General features: G+C 41.3%; 3 protein-coding genes across 3 annotated transcripts in view; all 3 read right to left on the bottom strand.

The window, feature by feature from the left end:
• The window catches only part of ZC2HC1B (zinc finger C2HC-type containing 1B), a 42,744-nt gene extending 42,058 nt beyond the window's left edge, over positions 1–686 (bottom strand). The window contains exon 1 of the mRNA XM_055311656.1: positions 518–686. Within this exon, the coding sequence (XP_055167631.1) occupies positions 518–545 (28 nt within the window). The 5' untranslated portion in view covers positions 546–686. The remainder of the gene's footprint in view (positions 1–517) is intronic.
• Positions 687–782: 96 nt separating this feature from the next.
• Positions 783–15,086, bottom strand: LTV1 (LTV1 ribosome biogenesis factor). Its single transcript, XM_055311655.1, has 11 exons — positions 14,945–15,086; positions 13,783–13,914; positions 11,775–11,948; positions 7,145–7,232; positions 5,909–6,047; positions 5,293–5,548; positions 3,567–3,694; positions 2,480–2,619; positions 2,145–2,197; positions 1,776–1,976; positions 783–1,646 (listed from the first exon to the last, which is right to left on the bottom strand). Exons 1-11 carry the CDS (start codon positions 14,945–14,947, stop codon positions 1,536–1,538), a joined length of 1,425 nt encoding a protein of 474 aa, XP_055167630.1. The 5' UTR covers positions 14,948–15,086; the 3' UTR covers positions 783–1,535.
• Positions 15,087–17,755: 2,669 nt separating this feature from the next.
• On the bottom strand, positions 17,756–19,092 carry LOC129499758 (SWI/SNF-related matrix-associated actin-dependent regulator of chromatin subfamily D member 2-like; the record flags this gene model as incomplete). Its single annotated transcript, XM_055309616.1, has 1 exon — positions 17,756–19,092. A coding segment is annotated over one exon (1,056 nt), but the record flags the coding sequence as incomplete, so codon positions are not given.
• Positions 19,093–19,609: the final 517 nt, after the last annotated feature.

The following is a 19,609-nucleotide window of genomic DNA, read 5'->3' as shown; positions in this document are numbered from 1 at the left end:
CCTTTCCTTAACTGCAAAATATATAATGGCTGACTTAAACCCTTTGGATAGGTGAAGTGATTCCTAAGAAGGAATCTGAATAGCACTGAGTTAAAATAATATTCCAAGTCTTTAAGATTCTTGCTGATTTTAAGAACCTTCAATGGAGACAGCTACCAAAATAAATGGTCAATCTTGTTAGGATTTAATACATTCACAATACTAACATAAACCATCATCTGACCCTTTGCTTGCAGAATGGCATTTAAATACATACTCCCCAGTTAGATTCCACTTCTATAATGACAAGCTCTTCAGCTGAGTTTTTTGTATCAATGTCGGTTGAATACCTAATGCTACTGTATTTTACAGCTCTTAAAAATCCTAGAATACTTAGATTTACAATTTAAAACAAACAGAACAAAAAAAAAAATAAAACAAACAGAACAAGATAACACCCGCCAACTTTGGAAAAGCCAGAATCAAATGAATTATAGAAAACACTTTCTAATAAATTTAGTTATCAAACGCAGCTCACCAGCTAAAAATGGTTCTGCCTCAGCCATCCTGTTCCCAATTCAGATTAACAGTGTCCACAGATTTTTTTTTCCCCCAGAACAGTCCAGATAGCAACACATTAGTCATGGATACATGAACAAGGGTCACTAACAACTTGTCTATTGCAAGGGTGTCACAGTTTACCAAATAATTAACAATTGTGATGGTGTCATTGCTTGGGCTCTGAGAAAGCTTACAGGAAAAAAGAAAACAACATCAGACAAACCTCACCAAATAACTAAGGAAAATTTTCAACTACATCTTTTAATCAAATATGAATGGTTCCAAGCCATTAAATAATGTTGAAAAGACAAACTTTCTAGTTTAAACTCAACTAAATATTCCTGATTTTAAGCCAGTACTCACTGAAGCCAAGGACGTTTTCTTGATTTGTTTCTGCTTCCTGTCTTCACTGCTCCTAAATTCCAAAAGTAAGTCATCCAGTAACTGAGTTCCAACAATCCTAGCACTCAAGTTTTACCATCCTTTTGAAACAGTCCTTTGCATATATAGCAGGGGAAACTTAGTTCCTACAGCAGAACCTTCTCAGGAAAACTCTTAACCACTCAGCATTTCAAACCAGAGTTTAACAGGGTGACTTTTCTACATACAGCAAATTACACCACTTAACTCCTGAAAAGAGTGGAAAGGTTTCAGAAATATTTGAGAACATCTGTGAAAGACAGCTGGGACAAACATACAAATAAATGAAGAATACACCAATTCCATTTATGTTATGAAGATGTTTTCCTTCAACTCATCCAGTCATTTCACATTTGTGAAATCATTTTATTTCAGAGCGAATTCTAAGCTTATAATAGAAGTCTTAAAATGTTACAATATTTACAAGAAAGATGGCAGAGAAAACTTGGTGGTATAAATACTTGCCGTTAAAAATAGCAAATTAAATAGTTTTGTCTCTTTGAAGATCCTTGTTCAATACTGAACATAACAAGGAGCCCCAATGGAGAAGGCTCCTTATCCTAAATGCTCTACTGTCATAGCTTTAGCCCCTCAACGTTCTTCTTCAAGTTCAGCTGCTCCTTTTCTTGTCTTCTTTTCTCCAGCTTGAAGGCTAATTTGTTAGCTTTCTTCTCCATTCTTCGTTCCTGTAGAAGAATACCGTTACGTTACTCAAATCTTTAAACTGATGAAGACTAATTTTACAGAAGACAATTTCCACAATCATCCCTCCACCACAAGCTCTTTATACATCTCCCATTTGAGAAAAGCTTTACCTTGCGCTCCTCTTTTATAGCTTGCTTTCTTGCTTTTTTATCTTCTTTGCTTTCATTTTTAGATCGAGGTTGGGTTGACACCTTTGGCAGATCACTGCCATTAATCATCTGCATTCGTTCAACTTGCTTTGCTGTGAGTCCTTTCTTAGGTAAGACATTGAGAGGTATTCCTGTTTTAGAAGATATTTGGATTTGTTTGGGCTGAAATAAAAATAAAATCATACTAAGGTCACTTCCCATTCCTATTAAAAAACAGTTCACTGTTGCCTTTCCCTGTGCTGCTAGCCACAAAAGGGTAAAGCCACTGTGAGAAAAACATTCTATTTTCTGCACTATATACTTTAGATAGCTCAGGACCCTAGGACTTACCTTTGGCTGATACTTGATAAGCTGTGGATGGTTATATAAATTTGAGTATGTACCTTTAAAAACAAACAAACAAACATGCACCAATAAGGACATTTTCAATTCAGCAAAACATTACTGAGTTCCTACTATATTACCAACTTTGATGTTTTCATATTTCAAAATAACAATGGAGTCTCTCTTCTAAGTATCTTTAAATTGTTTGCAACTTAGTAATGGGAATATTGCTTTTTCCAAATCATTTTCACAAAATAGTACTTTTCCAATAAATTGATGAACTTAATACTTTGAAATTACTATCATACCTTTAGCAGTAAAATGAACACTAAAATACTTACTACAAATAGATTCACAATCCCACTTCTCTTTGGCTTCTTCAAGAACTATGGTAACAATCTCTTCCTCCTCAGACCCTTCGGGTTCATTCATTAGCAAGTCCTGATCCTCCAGAGGTTCAAGAGTATTCAGTTTTACACAACTTGTAGTTGTTTTTTGAAAATGAAGAGGCAGGAGGGGAAAAAATAACACCACCCATTATTATACTATGTTACTAAAACTGCACTTCAAGAGCTGTGGAAACAATAGCATTAAAAAAAAAATCCTAAAAAAAAAATAATAATTAATTAAAAAAAAAAAAATCCTAGCTCTCCCCACCCACAACTCTCTCCTCCAGCAGGTTTTGAACATTCATTCCACTGACAGAAGAGATCTTTGCAGGGTTATAACACACTGAACGAGATGGCAACTTTCCTAAAACATGGGTTTTTTTAAAAGCCTCGAAAAGTATTACCCCATTTGTCTCTCCAAAATCACATAATCCACTCAAAATATGTAGCCCTTGTCCTACTATAGGATCTGCAAATGATAGTGATCGTGGAGTATCAGACCTATCCAGCAAATGTAAACACCTCATTAGTTTCTTGCAGAAAAATTACCTCAATATGGATGCTGAGCTGAATCACCAAATATCTGGCTGTAAAGTTATGCTAATACGGCTGGAGAGACAAACTCTTTATCTTTCTATGAGCCATAACTGTCAACTTCTCAGAATAGTTGGCATTTTAGGAAGATGAAAAAAAAAAAGAGTATATATAATTAGAGGTCAGATTAACTTTCAGCCAAAGAGGCTAAAAGCACCACCTCATTCTCCAAGTGGAATGTGACCTCACACTCCAACTCTAACCCTCAGCTCTTCTATCATGACTCTTAGGTCAAAGCCATAAAGAAAGTGGTTCTCAGTAGGTTTTCACTCACTGTTATAGTCAGCTTCAGAACCTTAATATGAAAAAGTGAATCAAAGTTTATGGAAAACATACCATTTTCTTAATATAGTTTCTGACTGGGTGATTTTCTAGATTCAGATATTCAGTTACAAACTTTATTTAAAAATGCAAAACAAGTAAAAATAAGGAAAAGTCAATGTACTTCTCTGCTTTCTCTTTGTAGTAGTCATTCAAGACTTCCTCTAAGCGGCTGCTGTCTACTTGAATGGAACCTTCCAATTCAGCATTATCCAGAGCTCCAATTTCATCATCATCATATTGCTCATAAAACTGGAGTAGAGAGAGAACAGATGCCATGAAAAATAATGTATTAAGACTGTAACATTGAAAATGTTATTTTTACATTACTCTTTTTTTAAGATGTTATTTTTTTAAGTGATCTCTATACCCAAAGTGGGGCTCAACTACCAACTCCAAGATCAAGTCACATGCTCCATCAACTGAGCCAGCCAAACACCCTGATTTTAAATTAATTTTATTTCTACACAATATCTAAGCACTACCATGAGATCATAACTACCATTACAATATTGCCAGCGATTAGCACCATGACAACACAATGTGGAAGACATTCAATCCAGTACTTTAAGACTTACACTTAGATTGAAAATAGAATGCCATTTTTTCTTTAAAGATCTTAGAGAGAGAAAAAGTACAGGCGAGGTGAGGGGGCAAGGGAGAGAATCTCAAGCAGACTTCTTGCTGAGGGCAGAGCCCGATGCAGGGCTCAATCCAATCCTGGGATGATGACCTGAGCCAAAATCAAAACTTGGACACTTAAGCAACTGAGCCACCCAGCTGCCCTGTACATAGGCTGCCATTTAATATCAAAGTGAAAGGCAATTCTGTTCAGCTTGGAGAGCACATGCTGGGTAGAAATCTTTACTTCGGAATATTTTTATTTTTTTTTATTTATGATAGTCACAGAGAGAGAGAGAGAGAGAGAGGCAGAGACACAGGCAGAGGGAGAAGCAGGCTCCATGCACCGGGAGCCTGATGTGGGATTCGATCCCGGGTCTCCAGGATCGCGCCCTGGGCCAAAGGCAGGCGCAAACCACTGCGCCACCCAGGGATCCCTACTTCGGAATATTTTATGAGTGTTTTCAAATTTGTTGATTATGCAAAGTAAAAGACCATGTAACTAAACAATCTCCTTTAACCATACAAATTTCAGGGGTGCCTGCCTGGTTCAGTAGGTAGAACACACAACTCTTGATCTCAGTGTCGTTGAGTTCAAGCCCCACACTGGGCATGGAGCTTACTTAAATAAAAAATAAAAATAAATGTACAAATTTCATTCTTGTTTAAATGATGTTTACTGTATTACTCAAACACCGTTAAGACTAAATAGCACGTGATGTTGACTCCTGAAGAGTAAAGTTGTTTGTAATAGCTTGCCTACTAGTACTTAGTGAAAAGGTAGAAGTTAGAATCTATTAGATTTACCTTGAATGACACACCATTCGCTCGTTCATCATTTACTGAATAGCATGAATTCCTACCATATGCCAGACACCATATTAGACCTTGGGATAGGTCAGTGAACAGACACACACACAAAACTGAAAGCAATGGAATTTTGTTTATGCTCAGGCCAATGCTTGAGGAAAACAGCATAATCTTAGGGACTGGAGTCAGAGGTTCAGAATCAAAATGTCAAACCTCTCTAAGGAAGTCCACAGATTCCATCTGCTATCTCTGACCTATATGCATTCTTTCTAGAATTAAAACTGGATGGTTTTATAGTCTGTTTTAATAAGACATAAGCTATTTCTAATGCTTAAAGTTCTGGCTTTGAGTTCTAAGGTCATATGAAATTTACCAGGAATTAGTATTAAAAGGGTCCCTTATTTGGAGACCAACCTTACCTTCTCAAATCTCTCATCATGAAGAGTCAGCTGCTCATTTCTCCTCATGACTGAGGATGTTATAGAATATTCAGTAAAGCGACTTTTCGTTTCCTCTTCCCAGAACAAGTGATTTTCTATAGCCCCAGGAGATTTTCCAGGGACAGACATGGCCTCATCTGATGAGTCCACAGAGCCATAGTTATCGTCATCACTACCTCTTTCCTTCTCATCATCCATATCTTCCCACTCACTGTCATCTTCGGCCTCAGATTTCCTAAAGCCAGAGTCACAAATTAACTGTCAAAACAACTTGAGAAACAACAGAACCAAATGACTTTACACAAGTAAAATTTGAGGGTATTTCAGGGAGGATTTCTGTTTAGGCAGGAACAGCTGTGCTGCTTGACCTGTCTGGTATGGCTGGAAAAGTAATGAACCAGCAATCAGGCAACTTGGACTTTAGCCCCACCTATCGTTGGTTTATAAAGACCTCAGGTCTCACATCTTTTGCTCTAAAATACAAAAACCTAAAACTAAATTCTCTCAAAGGTCTGTTCCAGTTATAACATTCTATAGGTACCAACTGAAGCAGCAATGGTCAGGTCATCCCTGATTCAAAAGAAACAACACATACTGTATATCTGTTCCCTCTTCTTCTGTTGGCTTATTGGCCTGAAGAATAAAATCATCTTCAAGCAGATTGTCTGGATTATCAAAGTCAAAATCATCATCAAGAGCCGCGATAATGTCAGGATCAAAATCCAGCCGAGGTCCTGGAAGGAAAACAAAAATTGAGCAGTAATTCCCGAGAAAACGTGATTCTTTTATGTAACATAATCTAAATGCCTATTATATGACACATTCTACTTATGTATGGAGGATTAAAAAAAATGATTAAAAACTTCAAGTTTGGTCTAGTGAGGAATGGATAGAGAGGGATAACTGTAACAAAATAAAATAGGAGGAGAAATACCTCTGGTTTCAGTACCCAATTGTAAAAACTGTTGCACTACAGATCTGCAACATTAAATTCTATTTACTAAAAATCACGGTTTTTACCTTGAACATGGCCACTGCTTGATTCACCAGCCTCATTTCATATTAATTCTTACCATTCATTCTAGGCATGCTAAAATGTGGTTTCCTATTCACTTTCTCTCAATTCTGCACATACAGTTTCCTGTTTGGAATATTCTCTCCTCCCTACCCCACCCTCCTCCATCCACCTGCCTAACTTCTACCTAAGAAATCAGCTTAGACATCATTTTCTCCAGGGCACCCTGTCCACTTATTAACTAAAGCATTATTTCATCATTTGTACTTCTTTGTAATTTCTTATTTATTGTCCACCCTTCCCAACTGATGATATATCCCGAGGTAAGAGATTATACTTTATTCTGGTTTAACCCAAGACCCTATCATCTAGTGGCAACCTAAAAATCTACTGAATGAATGAATGAATGAACACTGGTGGCAAACGTTGGTCAATAATTAAGGCAATTCAAGAGAAAATACCAAACAACACTTCTGTGTCTGTTCTAAAATACAATGTTGATATTGCAAAAACAAAAAACCCCAAACAATTTTCCCGTGTATCTGAAAACAGATGGTAAAATGGACTTCTATAAAATACATATGCTCTTAGAAGGAATTCTGAAAGCAGATTAAATCTATATGTATGTTAAGACTAGGTATCACCATTTCCTCTGCAAGAGGTTAGGTCAAGGTTAAAAATTCCACTAGTAGATTTTCAAAACCAACTTTCTTCTCCAAATAGGAACTCCAAAGACTAAAACTCTATCATTACTATGCTTTCCTTTTTGTAAAACACAGATCAAGTCGGTTGAAAAGTCCAAGAAATCAAGCACACCTGAAACAGGAGCTGCTTTATTCAATAATCCAACATCTTCCTCAAACTCTGATGCAAATACTGATGAGGGCAACTTAATTCCTGTGGTCTTGAAAGAGAAATTACACAATGGTTAGATTGAAAAATACTTCTGAATTACTATCCTGGGTTGAAGTATGCTTTCCCGCCCCCCCCCATTCATGTCTGCCCAGAAGCTTAGAATGTGACCTTATTTAGGAACAGAATCCTTGCAGATGTAATTAGTTAAAATGAGGTGACAGTGGATTATGGTGGGCCCAAATTCACAGAGGTGTGTCCCTGTAAGAAAGCTACGTGATGACACAAAGACAGGGGGAGAATGACACGTGAAGCTGAGAGCAGACTGGAATGACAGATCTACAAGCCAAGGAACACAAGTATTGCTGGCAACCACCAAAAACAAGGAGATACATGAGAACAATGTTCTTGCTCTGAGCCCCCACAATGGAAGCAACACTACTGAAAGCACACTTTCAGACTTCTGGCCTCCAGAGCTGTGAGAGAATAAATTTGTTGTTTTAAGCCACCCAGTGGTAAGGTGTGGTAATTTGTTATGGCAGTCCTAGGAAAACTAATACGACGTCCTGCCTTCTGGCTCACTTGTACTCCAGTTAAATATTTGAAACCTGTATATTCTATTGTCCTCTCACAAGCAGCTTCTTAAGAATACTTCACAAAGCCTCCTCCAGCATATTATTCCATTTAATCCTCGTGAGATATCAGCAAACTGTAGTCAACAAAAGCTAAGAAAGGTCAAGTGCCATACCGGCCTCCAACTAGTCTTTAAGTGAGGTTCTGGGATTCAAATCCAGGTTTGGTAATGCCACTCTCAAGTTTCAAAATTTAATCTTTCCTTTCTTAAACTGAGATAACATGCCAATCTCTGATAATGGCACAGCATACCTCTGAACTGGCTATCTTAAATCTTGGGGTGGTCATAAATCACTTCTTTCCATCCCTATAGCTCTTTGAACTCTCTTGTATACTGTGATTTCACATCAGTCTTTTGGGCACCATCTTACGGTTAACCAGGACACATTACCACTGCTTAGGTAGTCCACACTTAACCCAACCTTCATATCACTTCCAAGTTAAAACTCCTTTAGTATTTCATAATGTGACTTTCCTGAACTTATAAGAGGTTTTGATTTTTCACTCCTGATTTTCAAGGTAAGATCAAAGCCTACTACTCTATATATCCAAATTCATTACTTAATAATATGACCTCTTTGTAAATCATGTCCCATTCCTCACATCATGGAATAATTCAAAGTAATTTATGAAGCACACACATGCCAGACACTATGATCCATACTACTACCTATGTCCCTTCTGACTAAATGCTTCCTTCCTCTATCTTCAATACAACCCACCCTTCAGTGCCCAGTTCAGTTCCTCCCTCCTCCATGAAGCTCTTCTGGAACTTTCCTTGGGTGAAATCTCTTTATTCTTCACACCATACACAATGTATCTCAACATGTGCTGGCACATATTATCTAACCGGTCCTTATGCTTTAGTTTCAGCTTTTTGACCAATTACCAATGTGAGGGTCACCACATGCTATGTCTCTTGTACCTCACCAACTACCTCTTCCCTAGTCTAGCAGCAGGCACAAAGCTGAGATGTATGTGCTTGCTGGCTCGTGGAGTATGCGGAATTGGAAGCCTCTGGGAAGTATGAGTCAAAAGCTACATAGAGGAGCGCACACCAGCCAACTTAGCTTCCAAAATGTGTTCCTGGTGGCATAAGCATAGGAAAAAAATTACTTTTCTGCCATACTGTCCTTTTTTAAAAAAACAAAATGAAACGAAACAAAAAACAAAACTTTATTGAGACAGAATGAACATACAATTCAGCCACGTAAAGTAAACAATTTAATGATTTTGGGTATATTATGCTACTTATTAAAAAATCATAAAATACACACGTGATTTTGTTTTTTGAGACAATGAGAGAACATGAACAGGGAGGGAAGCAGCAGAGGAAGAGACAGAATCCCAAGCAGCTCCATGCTCAGTGCGTAGCTTAATGCGGGCTTTATCTCACAACCTTGAGATCATGCCCCGAGCCTGAGCCGACATCAAGTTAGACACTTAACTGACTGAGCCACCCAGGCACCCCAGTTTTGCTTTGTTTTAAAGAAACTCTGTGATGGGACCCCTGGGTAGCTCAGTGGTTGAGCATCTGCCTTCCGGCTCAGGGCATGTTCCCAGGATCTGGGATCAAGTTCCGCATCGGGCTCCTTATGGAACCTGCTTCTCCCTCTGCCTATGTCTCTGCATCTCTCTCTGTGTGTCTCTTGTGAATAAATGAACAAAATCTTTAAAACAAACTAACTCTGTGATTATTTAACCTCGGAATGTGGTTAAAAAAAAAAGGGAGGATCAGCTTGTGTTCAGTGAATTTACCTTTGGAGAGCTTTTAAATCTTGAAAAACAGTCAAAGAATCACACAATTAGGTTAGATAGTGACTTTTTAAAAAAAGAAATGTGTATGTATACTTCTTCTGCAGTAGCTCTGAACTCTGTTGAGTTTGCCCAGCTGCTTTCTACCATGGCAATATCTGCTTTCTTTCAAGTGACAATTGGGCTGCTTAAGCAGAACTACTCTGTAGTGCTTTTGTTTCTAGGGTTTATTCAATTATTTCTAGTACTCAATTTCAGTGGTTTGTTACAAATTACTTTAAAGTCAAAAAAGCACATGGGACTTATCCATATTTTTGCATCATGCTACAGAAAGCAGATGGCATTTTTGTTTTTAAACATAATAACATAATTCACTCACCCTTACAAACATCATTGAAGTGTCCATTTAAGAGCCTTATTCTATCAAAAAGCCAATTAGATAGATTACTTTTGCCAAAAATAAATTAAGGATTAAGAGCTAATTTTTCAAAAACTAATCTCTTATTTTTTTTAAAAAAAGATTTTATTTATCTATTCATGAGAGAGAGAGAGAGGCAGAGACACAGGCAGAGGGAGAAGCAGGCTCCATACAGGGAACCTGATGCGGGACTCGACCCCAGGTCTCCAGGATCAGGCCCTGGGCTAAAGGCAGCGCTAAACCGCTGAGCCATCCAGGCTGCCCAAAAACTAATCTCTTAAAAGCCAATACAATTCAGCCAGAAGAATCTGAGAACCTTATTAAGACTCTTCTCCCTAAGATAAAGCTGAATAACTACTGGACTCTCTTCCCTCTCTCCCTGAGAAATGGAAGGAGGTGAGGCACTAAGATACATACCTTACTCCTGATAGTATTGCCTTGGGAAAGAAGAGTAGAAGAGCACCTGGGTGGCTCAGTGGTTGAGCATCTGCTTCTGGCTCAGGTCGTGATCCTCAGGTTCTGGGATGGAGTCCTGCGATAAGTTCCCCACAGGGAGCCTGCCTCTCTCTCTGCCTATGTCTCTTGTCTCTCTCATTAAAAAATGTTAAAAAAAAAAAAAAGTAAATGTAGAGTACAGAAGCTGGTTGTTATGACAGAGATGTAAGAGTGGGGTATGCAGCCTTACAAGAGAGCTACAATCTAGGAAATGAATGAACAGCTTCACTCACTACCTTCCTTTGGGATAATACCTTAAAGCTAACCCTTTTGACTCTCCTTAAGCAACAAACTATAGACTGGAGGAGCTATGATTACACTTCCCCAAGGAGAAGAATGCCTAGACCATGAGAGGAGTAGAGAATGAGAAGGAGAAATTGGCATCCTTTTTAGCTCTTCTTATTTGTTAATAAACCCAATAAATGAGTATCATTTTTTAAAAGTGCCAGGTGATATCAAGTTCACAGGAAAACTTATCGTATACTAATACTAAATATCGTATACTAATACTAAATAAACTGAATAAGACATGGGCATCTTTAATATAAATGGGGAAAATTAAATTAGTAGTGCTAATTTCATGTAAGTATGTGCTCTCATTTACACTTAAAAAATTAAAGTGGACTGCATTTGTTGAGAAGAGTAACAGGAACTTCATTACAATCTACTGCTTCTATTCTCTTATGTTAGCCTGCAGCTTTTTACAACTGTTAAAGATCTGAACATTCTGCAAAGATTAAGTTCTACCTTAGAAGACAGTTTATGACATTGAATAGTTGCTAACATATATGATGTGAGCCACTTTTCTTCTATTTAAAGATGCTATCTAGCACGACCACCACTATTAATCAAAGTTCTAACCCCATCAAAGGTGGTTATTTTTTTTTAAAGATTTATTTGAGAGAGAGCATGCACGAGCACATGCACATGAGCAGGAGGAGGAGAGGGAGAGAGAGTACTAAGCAGGTTCTAGAGCCTGACTTGAGGCTTGATCTCACAACCCTGGGATCACGACTTGAGCTGAAACCAAGAGTCAGATGCTTAACCAACTGAACTACCTAGACACCCCACCTTTTTAGACACCCCAAAAGCACCTATTTTTGACAGATGCCACCAGAAAACAGGCAGCCTACCCTCTCCTGATGGACATACCTGCACACACATATATAATTTTAAGTAGGGCATGGCTTATTTTTGTGTTCTTAAGACTGATACCATTTCTTGCCTCAGTTATCTTGATTTATAAGTGATTTCTTCACTTGCTCCCAAATACATTGATAAAAAAAATCTTACTGAAATTACTAAAGTTTCCTCTTTTTCGTCTCTTCTGTTGGGTGCACTGATGGTACTTGTGGGAATAAGCTCTGAGGGCCCAGATGGTTCCTTAAGGTGCTGCAGATAGTCATAGTCATCATCAAAGAACACGCCATACTTCCTCTGTTCTGCTCGCCTTTCTTCATCATTTACCTAGGATGATATACAAAATGGAATTAGTACCTCTTCCAAGCATAAGCCACAGGAACCTTCTAGTGAACACAGCTTTCAGAATAGGACACAGATGGCATGTGAACATTTGGCTGACAAGAATGAGACAAAGAATTCTTGACAAACTCAAACAAAACAAAACACCCCAAAACCTCACAGCTTCTAACCCCGAGTGCTATATAAAATTTAAATGGAATGAAAACAATTCCTGATTCTATTAGACAGTCCCGTGCAACAATTCAAGCAAAGACAGGAAAAAAAGAAAAGTGTTGGTGAGGATGTGGAAAAAAAGGAACCCATGTGCACTACTGCTAGGAATATAAACTGGTGAAGTCACTGTGGATAAGAGAACGGAAGTTCCTCAAAAAACTAAAAATAGGAATAACATAAAATCCAATAACTATTCATCCAAAGAAAATGAAAACACTGATTTAAAAAATATATAGATTCCTATGTTTACTACAGCATTACTTACAACAGCCAAGACATGAAAGCAACCCAGGTATCCAATGACAGATGAATAAGGAAGATGCAGTACACACATGATGGAATATTACTCAGCCATCAAAAAGAGTGAGATCTTGCCATCTGCAACATAGATGGACCTAGAAGGTGCTATGCTCATTAAAGTAAGTCGGAGAAAAACAAATACCATATAATCTCATTCATATGTGGAATCTAAAAAAGGAAAAAACAAGCAGAAACATCTGCAAATACAGAAAACAAAACTGATGGCTGCCAGAGGGGAGATGGTGGGGATAGGCAAAATGAGTGGAAGGGAGTAGGAGATACAGGCTTCCAGTTATGGAAAGAATAAATCGTGAAAATAAGAGGTATAGCATAGGGAATATAGCCAATGGTATTATAATAGCATTGCAGAGTGACAGTAACTACACTTGCAGTGAGCACAATGTAACACACAGACTTGTCAAATCACTACACAGTTCACCTGAAATTAATGTAACACTGTATGTCTAGCTCTTCTTCAATTAAAAAAAATTCAAGCCAAGAAATACACATTGTTTCATCATGTACTTAGGAGGGCTAACAGACTAAAGGGCCTTGAAAACCAAGTACAATTTCTTGTATTTATATGCCAAGAAACTTCTCAACATACAACACAAACAGGATTTCCTAAAAAGCTAAAAATGGTTAAAGTTCCCCAAGACTTCCTTTAAAATTTGCCCATACTTACACTCTGACAATTAAAAAAATCAACATTTTCAAGGCTTCCTGGCATTTTCTTTCTTTTTTTAAAGATGTTATTTATTTATTCATGAGAGACACAGGCAGAGGGAGAAGCAGGCTCCATGCAGGGAGCCTGATGTGGGACTCAATCCTGGGACCATGGGATCACGCCCTAAGCGAAAGGCAGAGGCTCAACCGCTGAGCCACCCAGGCGTCCCACTTCCTGGCATTTTCTAAAGCTAATTCATGAGTCCTAATGTTTTATACTTCATGAGATGCGTGCTGAGGAGGCAAAACAGGAGTTTGTGGTTTTGAAATGATAGGATCTTAGGGAAAGAAAGCAGAGATAGTGTCCTAAATAATATCATGCAGCACTGTAGCTGGTTTAGTAAATATTTACTGTTACTGTACAAGATTTGCTCATTAAAATACCTCAAAAAAGGTGTTCTTCCCTCTCAATCCAATATACAAGACAAAAAAAAAATCAGCACATTCACTGAAAATTAAGTCATCAATTTTGTTTCCCAGAAAAATCACAGTTGTTGGATAAACAGCAGCTGTCCAACAATTTATTTAGAAGCTATGCACAGTCCACCTGCAAACTTATCGGCTGAAGAACAGAACCTACTTTCTGTGTGGGTAATAGAACTCTCTGGGGTGCAGTCTCATCTGCTGCTAAAGGATCTCGTTGACTCCGGTGGACCAGGTGAAAAGATACAGCCTTCTTCTTTTCTATAAAAGGCTTTTTCTTCCTGTGAGGCTTCAAAGGAACAGAATGAGAACAAGCCATGAGAACAAAAATAAACAAACAAAAGGCAGCAACAAAACCATACTCCATATACGAACCTTCAGTAAGTTATGTGAAGGATCAACAGATTTTTAAAACTTCTATCTCTGTAGGAGGCAACATCAACAGTGTTCAACAAAACCTGTACTTACCTTCCTTCAATGTACATTTGAAGGCACTTTCACTCTGTGCCAAACTTGGTTATGGGCGCTGAGAATACAGCAATGAGAAGGTCAGAGTCCCTATTCTTACCAAGCAGATCATCCAAAACAAAAGGTTTTACGAAAATAAAACAGTGATATGCAAATGACTGAAAATTACTTTAGACTGCAGGGTCAGAGGAGGTCCCTGACAGGTTGAACCAGGATGGCAAACAGCCTGCCACAGGAAAATCTGGGGGAAAAGACCGTTTCAAGCAAGTTACACACCTGTTGCACCTATTGAATGAAACCTGGGCTACACAGCTCAAGTTAAGTGAGATCCGTCGTCTCTTTCTACACTCTTACTACCCTCCCCAGCCTTGACTTTCCAACCTGAGAAAGCATCATCCCAGGTTAAGTAAGCCGTTTTGTTTTGGCCCAACCTTAGGCTCTCCCTCAAGTTCCCTTTGCAAACACAGAGCAAACACAAGATGAGCAGACAACTGCCACTCCAACATCTTTAGAACCAGCCAACTCTCCCTCCTCCCGATTGCAAGAAGCCCAGGAGGGAGTGTCTGTGTCCAGCGCTGACATGGTTTCTAGGCCCCTCGGGATAAAGGGAAAGCCACTCTCTTCTTCCCACTCCCCAGCGACGCTCGGCTGCGGGAGACGCCTTGTGAACTGCAGAGTATGCCCAGAGGGGAGAGGGCGATCAGCCCGGGGCCCTGGGCCGCAAGCCGCCTCCCGCACCTCCGGGCCAGCCCTCCCAGCTCCTGCCCTCAGTCGCCACCGGCACTAGAGCAACCAGCCTGGCGCCGCCAAAACCAGAGCGCCCCGTCCCCGAGACAACGAGGCCTGCTCACCATGTTGCAGCCGCGCGGCGCTCGCTCACCCGGAGGAGAAGGACGACAGCACTCTCCGAGCCCCGGGGAAGCGACTCCGCAGCACACGCCAGCCGGCGAGGCCCCGCTCCCAGCCGCGTCCCTAGGCCGCTCCACACGTGCAAGCCCGGAATCCGGACAGGAAGTAAGGCGCGGACCGTGGAAAGGGGCCAATCGCCGAAGAGCTGGAGGGGCCGCGGCCGGAAGTTACCCAGAGCTCGCTCGGCCCAACGATCGCGAGAAGCTGTTGGGAGGCGGGGCTGTTGCCCCCGGGAGGGCGGGGCTTTCCCGGCCAAAATTAAGTGAAGTGGGAAAGCGCGGCGTAGGCGCGTTTGTGGCGGTGAGGCGCGAAAGAGGGGCTGGTGTTCCTGGGGGAGCTTGCTTTTGTAGCGCCCTCTACTGAGAACAGAGGTGACATCTAGTTATCCCCATGGACAGTTGTATCCCCTGCCTACTCCCGTGCGCGACACACACACGCCCACACACCTTAGGAAGGGGGCCACCCTCCCGGGTCCCGGGGGCTTCCGGTTCCGGGTCTGCGGGGCTGGCGCGGAGTTGGTTGCCGTAGCAACGGGAGGTCGGGCCCCCGCTCTTCGGGGCTGCCTCCTGCCTAATGAGGTCTTTGTTCCAAGGTCCGGTGAACAAAACCCTTGACGATCTGTTGACGGTAGAAGCATTTGAACTAATAAAATAGATTTGGAATCTCTTTGGTGTTTACATACCTTATAAGGAGGATATAAATGTTTATTTTCGTCCAAGTCGTCCGTCAAATGTTGTACCGTGTAAGCAGATAGGCTGTCATCACACCTGCTTAGGAGGATTTCAGGCAGGTGCTGGCGCATTCTCACAGCTTTCCCTGGGCAAAGGAGGTGGGAACGCGCTCATGGTTTTATCCGCAGATCTTTCCTCAAATTGGTGTTTCCCCTTCCCAATCTCTGGCGTCTTTACAACGTCTGAGTCATCTTGGATTGTCTTTATGTCCTCCTATTACCTCTATAAATATCTGTGGAATATCACTCTTTTATTACAATAAAACTTAAACGACCAATTTATTTTTTAGACATTTTATTTATTTATTTTTAAATTTATTTATGATACAAAGAGAGAGAGAGAGAGAGAGAGAGAGAGAGAGAGAGAGAGAGAGGGGCAGAGACACAGGCAGAGGGAGAAGCAGGCTCCATGCACCGGGAGCCCGACGTGGGACTGTGGGACTGTGGGACTCGATCCCGGGACTCCAGGATCGGGCCCTGGGCCAAAGGCAGGCGCTAAACCGCTGAGCCACCCAGGGATCCCCCCCTACAGCCCTTAAGCAACTAACTGCTAATCTACTTTCTGTCTCTGTAGATTGGCTTATTCTGGACATTTCAGATAAATGGAGTCATATGATATGTGATGTTTGTGACTGGCTTCGTTTATTTAGTATAATGTTTTGGTTTTTTTTTTTAGTATAATGTTTTTAAAGTTCATGTTGTAGCAGGTATGAGTACCTTATTTCTTTTTATGGCTGAATACTCTTCCATTGGTTTGTTTTTTTTTTTTTTAAGATTTTATTTATTTATTCATGAGAAACACACACACAGAGAGAGAGGCAGAGACACAGGCAGAGGGAGAAGCAGGCTCCATGCACCGGGAGCCCAACGTGGGATTTGATCCCGGGTCTCCAGGATCGCGCCCTGGGCCAAAGGCAGGCGCCAAACCGCTGCGCCACCCAGGGATCCCCTTAAACGACCCATTTAGATAAGGGCCACAGAAATTGTCTTGGGATAATGCTTTGTAACACAGGATACTTAACGCTCCTACGTGCGGGACGTCCAATATAAGCTTCATGAGGGCAGGTTTTGTTTTGTTTTGATCTGTTTTATTTACTAGTGTGTCTCTCTTTCTTCAGGTCCTAGGACAGTGCCTGGCACATATACTCAATAAATATTTGTTTCAATGAATTAATGTGCTGGCTCTTTACTTGAATTATTTCATGTCTTCCTTACCAAACACTATGAGAGTCACTATTATTATTTTCATTATCTTACTAAATACTAAATATTTAAATATTAATATTTAATACTAAATATTAAATTTAGTATTTACTAAAATACTAAAACCGACGTACAGGAAAGTTGAGTAACATTCTCAAGTTCACACAGATATTCAACGGCAGAGAATGGACTTATTTATTTATTTTTGTTTTTTATTTTTTTACCACCAATAAACAAGCATTTATTTGGAAATTTCCAACCTGCCAGAAGTGGCACTTGCCAAGCCCTGGGGTCCACCCTCCTACCAAGCTCCAAAGGGCAACATGGTCCTCCCCACCTCCCCCCTCACACCCCCTGCCCTCCACCGTGTGGAGCACACACCGGTGTACCTCAGGCCATGCCAGAGAACTGGAGTCCCCACCGAGGAGGCTCCACCACCTTGGGCTCAAGAGCTAGGGTGACAGCCCTCTAGCATCTGAGGAGATGATGGTGGCCAGAGCCGCTTGCATAGATTGAGGAAAGAAAATATGGAAGGAGGCACCAAACAGGACTCCCTGAAAACCCCAACTTACCCCTGTACAAAAATGTGGCTCCTGCATAGAAAAACCTGCTTCCCACATAGTGCAAATACCCAAAGGAAATGAAAAAACCAGCAGCAAGGCTGGGCTGGTAGGAATGGTGAAGAACTTTGGTTTACAAAGGCTAGGAAGAGTGTGAGCTGTGCTCCTCTTCCTCACCCAGCTCCCCAGAGCCAGCTCTCACACTGGCCCCAAGGGGGTCTGTAAACAAGCAAAGCCAGCAGGCCTGGTTCTGAAATGTCTCCATGCCAATATCAAAGTACAGCCTCCAGCGGACCTACTTGGGCCTGCCCGCCTGCAGGGAGCAGAGGAAGCATCTCTGGTGAACCCATTTAAAGCCAAAGTATGAAGTAAGTATAAGGCTTTGGGGACCAAGCAACAAAGAATCCTATCACTACATTTATGAAACTATAGCTGGGGAGCACAGGGTAATAGGACACAGCCGTCACCCCATCCTTAGCCTATGTGTCTGTGGCCCCAGAGAGTGGTCCCCTTCCAGGCAGAGGAGGGGTTCCCTGAGCGGTTAGGTCAAGCGGATTCCCAGCACCTGTTCCAGTTCTTGCCTTCGCTGCTGCACCTTGGCAAAGATGTGCCTCCCCACTGCTTCCTGGGCCCAGGGCTGGTGGTAGAAAGCAGCTCGTCTCTCCTCCTCAGGATTCCCAATCACATCAGTGATGATCTTGAGGTCTCGGCGCTGAGAATGGAACCATTCCTGGATGAAGTCCTGAGGGTCCGTGCTAAAGCTGAGCATGAAATCCCTCTGGGTCTTCAGCTGGTTGATGGACTCAATGGTCTCATGGATCTTGACATCGAGGGAGGCAATCTCCTGCTGACTGGTGGTAGAGGCCAGAAAATTGCTCATCTGGGCCTTGAGTGGGTCGTCTACCTCCACATCAATGTCGTAACATGCTGTCTTCTTCTGGTCATTAGGGTCTACGTTAATGACATGGTTGATGACAATGGGGTCTGGATGCTGCAGCAACCCAGCCAGCTTCATGGGAATCTCAGAGAAACAAAGTCGGCCACAACTGAAGATCTGGCGGAAGTAACGGTTGCAACTGATGTACTCGTGCTCGTGCCCGTCCTGCAGTTGGTTGTGTTTGATATAAAGCCAAAGAGCCTGCATGATGGCCGCCCTTGTCTGTGTGTGCACCCCCAGCAGCCTTGCCAGTCGGGGTTCCAGCTTGTACTGGGGAGGCTGATGATCTAGCATGAGCAGGAGGGTGCACTTGACGTTGAGGTCTCCAGGCCGTTTGACCTGGAAGCCATCAGTCTCCTGGGTGGTGGGCATCCGGTGCCACTCTACCAGGTGGTTGTCAGGCCCATATAACTCTTTGTCCAGCTCAATGACGAGCCTCTTAAAGAATGAAGAAAACTTCCTCTTCTGTTTGCTAGGATCATCCAGCAGTTTTCCCTCCACTCGGAGTTCCCAGGAAGCCACCTTGTCCCCTGCAGGGGTTCCCCCAGGGGGCCCCGCGGTGCCCGCAGTAACACCTTCTGCCTTGCTGGGACTGAACGTATTGGAAATATAGATGCGCAGCTTTCGTTTTCGCGTCAGAGGCTTTTTGATGGCCAGAGAATGGATTTAAACCTGAGTCTGACTAGAGCCCGACCACTTAACCATAATGCTTGGTGTTTTATTTATTTATTTTTTTAAGTTTGAGCAATATTCTTTTACTGTATATATTTACTGATCTAATACTAACATTAACACGCTGTATTCACTGTATTTGTTACGTCATTTAATTCCTTTGATAAACGTGTACTTAGATGACAATTAGCCTATCTTATAGAGGCTGAAGTTCAGAGCATTGAAGTGACTTGCCTAAGGTCACACAATAAAAGGAAAGTTTAGATGTGTAGCCCATCAGTCTGGTTAGGAAGGCCATATCCTTAACCATGTGCTGCACTGCCTCCATATGGCAGGTAACCAGCCAGCAAATTCTATCCATCCCACCTTTTTAAATATCCAAAGGTATCGCCTCATTAACGCTTTTATCAAATTTATCATTTTTAGTACTCCTATCCAATCATATCATTTCTCTGTATAAAACCTTGAGATGTCTACCTTCTGGCCTCAGGATAAAGTCCAAACT

The sequence above is a fragment of the Nyctereutes procyonoides genome, unplaced genomic scaffold (genome assembly GCF_905146905.1).
Source record: "Nyctereutes procyonoides isolate TBG_1078 unplaced genomic scaffold, NYPRO_anot_genome, whole genome shotgun sequence".
Classification (NCBI taxonomy): Eukaryota; Metazoa; Chordata; class Mammalia; order Carnivora; family Canidae; genus Nyctereutes; species Nyctereutes procyonoides.
Note: the sequence above shows the minus strand (reverse complement) of the source record. Positions and strands in the feature narration are given on the sequence as shown.

Bases quoted from the DNA above. Each gene is read 5' to 3' on its own strand.
- LTV1 (XM_055311655.1), bottom strand. The intron at 2,620-3,566 runs GTACATTGACTT...AACAACTACAAG, and splicing joins TACAAAGAGAAAGCAGAGAA to TTGTGTAAAACTGAATACTC. The intron at 2,198-2,479 runs GTAAGTATTTTA...TTGTTTTTAAAG, and splicing joins GGATTGTGAATCTATTTGTA to GTACATACTCAAATTTATAT.